This window comes from Opisthorchis viverrini (genome assembly GCF_000715545.1).
Source record: "Opisthorchis viverrini unplaced genomic scaffold opera_v5_29, whole genome shotgun sequence".
Classification (NCBI taxonomy): domain Eukaryota; kingdom Metazoa; phylum Platyhelminthes; class Trematoda; order Opisthorchiida; family Opisthorchiidae; genus Opisthorchis; species Opisthorchis viverrini.
Window position 1 is genome coordinate 1,041,470 of NW_008751685.1, and position 9,564 is coordinate 1,051,033.

General features: G+C 44.2%; 1 protein-coding gene across 1 annotated transcript in view; it reads left to right on the forward strand.

The window, feature by feature from the left end:
* The window catches only part of T265_02394 (hypothetical protein), a gene marked incomplete at both ends in the record, with an annotated part of 62,907 nt that extends 59,897 nt beyond the window's left edge, over positions 1-3,010 (forward strand). The window contains 2 exons of the mRNA XM_009166627.1: positions 1,116-1,359; positions 2,639-3,010. Coding sequence (XP_009164891.1) covers positions 1,116-1,359; positions 2,639-3,010 — 616 coding nt within the window. The remainder of the gene's footprint in view (positions 1-1,115; positions 1,360-2,638) is intronic.
* Positions 3,011-9,564: the final 6,554 nt, after the last annotated feature.

Genomic DNA, 9,564 nt, shown 5'->3' on the forward strand with positions numbered 1-9,564 from the left:
TATATATATATATATATATATATATATATATATATCAATGGCCGTTAATGTGTTTGCTAAGCTGAGCAGTCTGGTTGAAATTGTCTAACCATTGGTCCAAGTGACACCAATAGTAGACCTGATCGATCGAATCCACTCTGATCAAGCATTGCTTGTTCGGATGGGCATTTCTATTGGCCTGCTGACTGACCTCGAGCACTGGTAGGGGGGGGGCAACTATTGAAACTTGACCTCTCCGGTTCCACCACCACTTGGTTTGGGTCGCTTTACCAACAGTTCTTGGATCACATGACTTCTGCACTGCATGTGCTGTTATGGGCGGGCCTACGAATGATATAAACACCTGAGGGTGTAAGATCGGTATGTCGACTCGAAGAGGCCTGTGGACAGCAGTGAGCAAGCCAATTCATGACAACAACTAATGTCATGAAATTCTTTGGTCAGGCACCCCGGCCGTACCTAATTTACGATGCATTGCAGCAATGGTACGGCTGAAAGTTTGTTTTTCTCTCTTCCATGAGTGTGTGTGTGTGTGTTGAAGTGCTCGTCCCTCCCGGATTATTTGTTTTGGCCACGCTAAGTCCCAAAATCTTCCACAACTGTGCATTTTGTCAGTTGCCAGATTTATTTGCGATCCAAATTCACAACTGTTTCTGAGGACAACCTGAGTTTCGTCCGTGTATCGTAGTTTCGGTCTTGCCCGATCAAACGCTACTTCAGGCGCCAACTCTCAAGTCGACAATAAAAGTGATATCTAATACATACATACATCTAAGACATAGAATATATACGTAAGATCGCCGTGATCAATCGTGAGTGTACTTAAAAGTGTAAAACTGATGTACTACATATCATTCTCAACTCGCTACTCGAGTTCGAAGCCTTGGAGGTCGAACTACGTCTGTCTGTATGCTAAGGTGTCTGACAGTTACGTGTGGAACAATCTAGAAAAATCAAACCTTCCTCGTCAGATAGTTCTTCCATTATATCGAAAGGATCCAGCCTTATCAGGCTTTCTTCCATTTCTTTCATATGAAACACAATTGGTGTCTTGTCTAATTTCTCCTCTCGTCATCATCACTATTTCAAGAGAACTCTTCATTGTCCTCTGGCAGGTGTTTGCCGCAAGAGATGCTGAAATTCATGACCATTCCTTTCACTACCTTGAACGCGGCAGCTATCAGCACGGCGGCGATTTACGTATATTGTTTCAAGTTCAACCAGTGCCTCGAACTACTGGGCATAGTCATCACAAGCGGATTCGGACTTGCCCAATGGTCACTGCTGATTCCGTTGGTTGAGCCCGGTAAACGGCTTAAGCCACCTATTGGCAAGATGTCATCTCTCAATGTGGCTCAAGTAAGTGAGAATTCATCAGAGAGCCGGTTGTTTTTACGACGGGGCGCTCTTTGTTTTTTACCTCTCTCTTTGATGGAACACATCTCAATAGGCTACTAAAAACTCATTGAAAGCCTACAACCACTTTCATCTTTCTAGGGATTTATCAGGTGTGACTGTGATACTACTGATGGGGGAGGCATGCGAGTAGTATATTTTCTCGTAAATCCGCTCTGCGTTTCTTGAAAAGTGAGATCTATTACGGAATTTGTGGAGTCGCTTTGTAGCGTTTGCTTGGATTTGAGCAACAACCAATGAATACCCATAAAGGTTCAAGAAGACGCGATCAAGGAGAAGATGGATATTCAGTTTTTGAAAACGAGATGCATATGAGAGTTTTGCTTCCCTGTCCAATAGTCTGTAACTGTTCAGTTGGCATTTCCTATTAAATAACTCCGCAGCGAAGGCCTTCTCCCCTTCACAGGTAGAAGCAATCCCCGAGTTCAATCCGAATTTTACACAGTTTATGAAATACGCGCACTGACTTGGTTTTAGCCCGAACACCGAACACTAGAAGCTCTAATTAACAAAAGCTATCACCTTCAGCCAATCATATTTGCACTAAATGGGTTTGGCTTGTCATCTTTACTGCCTCGGTGTCTGCATGGCGGTTCGGCACGCGGTTTATGGCCAGTGAGTTAGCGTCCCTCACCGTCTTAAATGAATTCCGATGTTTTCTATGAAGGAGAATGTCGGTAGCTCAGGTAGCATAGATGATCGTTGGCTTGTTCGCTGAGCTGGGCAAATTGGTTGCAAACATTTCATCACCGATCGAGGTGCGTAGTTGTGCGTAGCGGGGGGTTAGTGGTTGTGCGTTCAGTAGTGTTACGTGTGTGTTGATATGCGTGCTGGTAGCCGGGGATGACCTTTGACCTCGATTAGTTATTCTGTCGGGCGGTTCCACTGGTTGTCCTTTTTATCCCGTGTCCTCATTCGCCGATGCCCATATGACCTTTGAACTTGGCATCCCTCGCCGCCCTTGTCTGGTCGATGTTGGAGTGACCTTTGTCCTTGCGAGTTCCGGCTTGTGACCTTTATTTAGTTGACTCCGAGGAGTTCCTTGTTTCTTCGTTTGTGAATCCATTATTCGGTCCTCCTTGAGTGTTCCGGTTGCAATGTTTGTCTTTTGCAAGTAGAGGTGCGTAAATTGGATCCAGTTCGATGCACCGGTTGATTGAACCTGCCGTAGAGTACCGATGTTCTCGGTGCACTCCTAACCCTCCGTTCGCTCTGCTTTTAGGGGCTAGTTTTACTGACCTATCATTGCTTCGTGAAGATACAAGTACACAATATCATGGAGAAGCTAAACAAGGCAGCAATAAACTCGGTCCGGTGGATGCGACAGAAACCCACTCGTCGGAACTGTCTCATACTTGGTGAGGCTCCGACGAAATTCGAAGCAGATGTGAGTTTGTCCAGAAGTTGGCCACTTGTTCAAACATTTTATCCGGGCAGTGAAAGGAATCACTTTGTTCACTCTCGCCGAAATTCTTTGAAATGTTTCCACTCCGACGGAGTTTCCACTGCTCATAAGATTACTGGAAACTCTTCGACAGCTCACGACCGGCTTAGCCCTCACACTTTTGGCTTATCAGGTAGGCGCACTCCCTGAGTTTTGGTCAACTATATTTTTTACTTGATAGTTTTCGACAAATACGCTCACTTGCAGACAAATGTGGTTTTGGAAGGAGACTCAGCTGAATCCACCCGAATCTGTCGTTTATGAAGTTTCAAGTGGAACGTGAAGTGGGATGGTGCCTACCTGATGAGCCCCAAAGAAATACGAAAGAGGTTGTGGGTTCACCGGGGGTGTACAGCAACCTCATGAGCAGTGTGTTACGTCTAGAAAACAACGTATTATGATATCTCTAACACTGAACCAACTGAAACACCAGGCAGCCTAGTGTAGCACAGTGTGTAGCACATTCAGTTGAAGCAAAACGCCATTAACGAGAGGCTTGGGTGGATTCAGGTTTGCCTCCAACCAAATTCGAAATTGAGTACGAATGACAGTATTTTGACAGCCGCAACTTAGGTTTCAACCTTTCTGTGCCATGATAAGGTGCACAAGCGACGGTCTGTGTAACAAACAGCGCAAGGGAGTATTCCTGCTGAGCATGATGTTCTTGATTCACGTTGCATAGATAGGGGATCTTTGTTGGTATCACCATGAGTGATGCGTGCAGCTTACCAGATGTCATCATCATCGACAGCATGACATCAGTGTTCAACACCAATGCTTCACTGCCGTACAACCATGATTTATTTGAAAGCCTTATTGTGAAGAAAAGAGTAAAGGTGGAGAGGGAAGGGACTTAGTGGTAGCTTACCGCAATCATTCCGAGGTGCCTACACCTCCAGACATTCACTCAGGCAATCTGGACAGAAACTGACAACAAGAACGCCACTGACATCGGTTGGCAGCCATATCTTGTAGTGTCTCCAACCAGGCACAGTGAGGATCACGCGGTCCCCATCCTGGAAGGCGAGTAGCACCGACAGCACCCAAGCGTTTCGTGATCTCCTTCATACTCCTCTGCCAGGTCAAGGGTTGTCCACATCTCTGAGTTGGGCATGGAAACTAGCACTCTCTTCGGCAACCGATGGTTCGGTATACGCAACACATATCCCAACCAACGCAGCTTGTGGTGCTGGACATATTCTTCAATGGAAGTACCAGATGTTCTTTGGTACCATAGCTTTCAATGCAACTTGTGGAGTTACAAGGCTTGAGAGGGACTGATAGGGAGCCCAAATTGGTCATCTCTTCAAAATCATTCTTCAGCTCAACAATTTAATAATGCCTTTGAAAACACGATGTTTTGTGATGGATCGAATTCCAGGTGAGATTATTCCTAAAATATCTAGTTCCTCCCGTATTGTCGGAGAAACGAGGTATTCTTTAACAACAGTAACCTCATCGGAAGTTTAATGAGTACCCGAACTAAACACTGAGAGCATCTCAGCGCTGTCCATTTGCTTGATAGATTCCCTTGAATCGCTGTTGAACCCCTTCTAGCCGGAATCGGTTTTTTCAGATGAGTGACTCACGCAAAGTGACTTACCCTTTTAAAAAGGTCACGTGAGGCAACCGGAGTTGGACAAACAGCGCACTTTCCATCAGGCGGAATGTATTCCCGAGCTCTACATATCTAAAATCAGTGGATCAGACAAACAAACGCATATGCATTCCACATTCAATCATCGAATCCATATTTAGGTCATCTCTAACGGTGGAACACTCCATCGTGGATGGACCGTATGGAGAACTCACTTTCCGGCAGGAGCAATGAAGTTGCTCGCCGCTTATCTGCCCAATCGAACGACATCAGGTTAGCCAACACCCCGCGACTATACTTAGGGGCGAAACAGTTTCTATCGTATGTTTCACTTTTCAAACTAGGAGCGCTTGTGCTGTGTCAAGTGAGCGTTAAACCGCCAGCAAAACAAGTGCTGTGAACTTACCCGTTTACCTCAAACTATCATAAATCGATAGGCTAATTATCAGAAAACAAATACGTGTATGCTTCCCTCCTCTGGCAACTTCCTAACTGTTTGCAACAAAGTGATTTAGTAAGGCGGTTCTACATTAGAAATATTGCGTAGAAGAGCTTTCATTCTGAAAAATGTTTGCACTTTAGGAGGTAAATTGTCGAGGAAGACATTTCGTCTATGATGTTTTACATTTTTAGAATTTGCTCAGTGGAAGACGTTGTAAATAGGTAGATTACGTTGACTGGAGTATCTTGTGCTCAAACCTCAGGGGAATTGCTGGCTCCAAGTGACTTTGGTAGAGTAAAAAAACGGTGATGATTTGACACAGTCATAGGCCTTCTTGAGCATAGCATTACCGGATGAGCCCCAAGAAGGGTCGCGGACTGTCGGAGCGTTTTCAGCAACTCAGCGAGTAGTTCCTTTCGTGAAAATAGCACCAAATTCCTAACGCAACAGTTTCGCAAACCTGTCGGAACACCGTGTCCCCTCGAGCTAGCGCCCCATTACTCATCAGTTTTCCATGCTCGATGTGAATTTCCCTTTCTTTAGACTCGACCTCAAGGGTTACTTTATGGGTTTGCGAGACGAAAAACAACCACAACGGACTCACTCACATCGTTGGAATTCGACAAGCCGACAGCAGTGGCGCGAGCGGACCCTTTCAAGAAAGGCAAGTAAATGTTTTCCGTAGCAATTGATGCGATCAGCGAACTTGACAGTTATCTCGCCGCTGATTGAGCAGACAAGATTTGGTGTAGTAACGGTATTTTTCCCAGCTTTGTTCTCGGTCTGAGCCTCCCAAGCTAGCGTTCACGTCAAAACAACCACCAAAGGTGCACAATGTCTATTGATGCCAAAAAAGAAGTCAGGAACAGTTGTACAGCGCTTCGTATATATAGCGTAGGCGGTTATAACTTTCTGGAATTTCTGACGCGTTCTGGATGCGCCATTGGCAATCGGCATTTGGTCCATGGTGGGTCATGATTGGCTGTTGGGTCCAGATTCTCGACCAATCAGACCTCGTCCTGATGCCGGACCGGCAAGCGTCCCGAGTTCTTGGCCAGTCTCGTGCAGACTAGGTTTATTGGGCGTAGCATCGCCTGAAGACGTGCGGTATAACGGAATCCGTGCCTAACATTTGGGTACACTGATTTGGTGGATATATCTTCTTCATTTACTAACAGGCCTGTATGGCATAATCGAGGCACTAACTGAGTCGGAATTGATAAGTTTCCATGCTCCCTTGTTAGAGAATTCATTTGGAAACAAAAGTATAGTGCATTGGCAAGAGTAATATGCGTGTTCAACATTCTACACAGCTTTTTAGATTTTTTCGTCTTCCAGCACAGTTTCTATCCGCTCCGGTTGATGGATTTCAGACAATTGATCTATAGAGTACGGTCAAATCCCAAAAAGACGTCTTGTTGCATTTTGGTGCGTCTTACTGTGACTTGAGCGAAAAAGCCAAACACTGCTGGAGATAACTGTTTTGTCAAAACATCGGGGAATATTCGATTGAGAAATAGGCGTTCTCAGTGGTTGTGTGGTAGTCTCAAAAACAAAAAGCCAGCGCTTTTTTAAGGATTCCGGTCATCATTCCCTCTGGCAAAAACAGTAGCTTGATCACCTTAAATGGCACCCACCACAAACCATTTTCAAATTGAACTTGGCGCCAGGTCGGACTCTTAACGTTTTTCCTTTAGGCACTACGATGTTTAACAAGCCTGTCATCTATTTTCACTACGAGAAGTGTGAAAACGGTGGAACTAAGGTTTCTTTAAACAGGCCACATGCGTGACCCACACACGTGGAGTCGAGCCGGACCAAGAGAACTTTTAGTTATCCTGACCTGCAATATCACCATAACGCAGTCACTGCATGATTTTTGGCTTCTGCAAAGAAGGCGGATAGATTGCATCACACTCATTAACAGTCTCAAGATTCGTCCTTGAAAGTATCACCTCTTCGCTCATCACGTGTGAACACAAAGAAATCGGTGGGGCAGACCTGACCTTCCAGATTTTGCCACTGCATTGGCGACTGACTGGGGTTTGGCAAGAACATTTCGGTGAACTTTCGTTCCTATAAAGTGATCGATCAAGACTAATCATTGTGTGACATGGGATTCCCGAGCAGTCAAAACCAAAAAAACAAGTCATTTGAATGCGATACACTTGGAAACCCTGAAGGCAGAATCTTCAAAACTTTGAGGTTCACTAGATTGTGTACCTGGGCATCGATTAACCTCGGCCAATGCCATCAGTTGATATCTCCCAACAAACGGAATTGCCATCTTTGTGTATTGTGCAAATGAACACCAGGTTTTCAGGTTTTATCCACCAATCTTGAAAAACTCAGAAAATATGCAAGTGGTCACACAAGAACAGCGAGATTTTTTTGAACGAGGTTTTCATCCTAATGCTTGTGTAGCTGAGATCAGTGTTGGTTCGTGTTTGGGAAACGAAATCTAAGGCGCTGAACTTATCACCGAACCGTATCAAAAGGGTTAAGGTTACCGGTAGCATTCACCGTGATGGGCTGCATCTCATTAGCAAATCCCGGTAAGTGGCACCGGGTCGATTCATGACAGTGGAGTATGTGTTTCGAACATATCTTGTTCAGTCGGGACAGAACATAGCTTGTAGTTGCATTTGTTTCCCTATAACAAAGTGCTGTGCGATAAGTGGAGTGACAGTGTGTGGATACACACTCATTTGGGGTGTATCTAGCGCACTAACTAAAGTGCGTTAGGCTGTCGAGTGGCGCAGAAAGTGGATGCCACTCATTTGAAATTCATCCTCAGACAGTCGTACGGGACAACGGTTTCAACTGTTTAGACAAACAGTGAACAACCAAACTGGAGCCATACGGACGTCAAAGGTAGGCCCGTAAGTATACCTGGGAGCTTACGCATTAAATTGGGGTCAATGTAAGTCTCAACGACCAGTGAATCAGAGCAGTATCTGAGGCTAGTTATGTGGTGTGTACCGCCCGTATTACAGGCTATAGATGCACTTCAAGTTCATAAAAGTTTGATGAACACATCCCTCAAACATTTGGTTCCACAGAATGTCCTGACGTATCGAGATGACAACGATCGTGATTCTGGTGCGGATCCTTGGTGGACGATCATACTACTCACAAAAATGATGCTTCACTGGTTTGGGAAAATTCTGAATTCTACTACATTCAGATATCCTGTGTGACGACTGTCAGACAATATGGTGCTGACGTATGATTTTCTTTCTTTCTTACTTTGCAGAAAAGTACACTATGCCCAACTCCGCATAGACTTATAATCCGGCAATGATCGAATCCAGGTATGTACGCTGCTCTGGCACGCTTGCCTCTTCTTAATATCCACAGTTCTCACCGGCTAGTTTCGCCAATTTAGTGGCATTTTTCATAGGAAATGGAAGCCTTCGTATCGCTCGTTCCGTATGGACCCACTGTTGACCCGTTACTCCTACACCATCCGTTCTCTCTGGCGGTGATTATCATTCGTCACAACCTTTTCTTTTTGTCTGAACTAAACTTGCTGTCAGGTATGCAAAATCGTTGTCAAAAACCAGTCGTTCCTCTTTCGGAAGTGACTACCTTCGTAAAGTCATGAACGATGCAATTATCTCGACAATTTCACCTTTTGTTCCAAAAGGTGAAATTTGGAACAATACCCTTGATATGCAGTGACAGACTTAATAAAACCACAAATTTTTCTCATTTCAGCTCATCGATTCTGCGATTTGGGTTGACAGTTGTGAAGTCATTCGGCGAAGCGGTTAACCGGTAAATCGTTCCGACAGGAGTGGCGGAAATCATTTTCTTGAGTGACTTAATGTGACCGTTAGTGATTTCTTCATCCTTTTTAATCGTCGCTTACCAGAATAGATATGTTGGGCGATAACTTGCAAAGTACATTCGTTTGCAAACTATTATTGTTTTTTACTGGGAGATTGAGATGAACTCTACCTAACTTTTTCGTTCATGACATTCTTCAACTGCATGTACTGCGAAAAGACCGCCTGATGTTTCAGTCATGACGATATTCGTGATATCGCAGCGCATTCTTTAGGAGGCACACACTACTCACAAGGTTGCTGAAAATTCGTGGGCAGCCCACATCCTATTTTTCCATTCTTCCACCCTTCTCTTCCATCAAGTTCAGATCCCGAGTTTGCGTGAAGCCTACGTTTTATTTTAACCCAAATTATGCTCGATTCACAAAGCATAACCGCTTGCAAACTAATGTATTGCTATCATATTCACGACATCCAGACACTTAGAATAACCTGTCAGGTTGCTTGAAAATCCACGAAAGGGTGTATACCCTGCTACTCAGAACATCTCTCTTAGTCTCTGCAGTGTTATACCATTCTTTTAGTTTGAATGAAACCACCTTTCATATGACCCAACAGCTTGGCTTCTTCGAGGTCAGGCTACCTTACGACTTGGCGGTGATATTCAACGAGATTCGAAGAGTATAGACAGATAGATAGATAGATAGATAGATAGAGAGATAGATAGATAGATAGATAGAATGATAGATATGTTGTTAGATATATAGTTGGATAGATAGATAAATAGATATACATTTAGATGGATGGATAGTTAGATACATAGATAGATAGATAGATAGATAGAAAGATAGATAGATAGATAGATAGATAAACA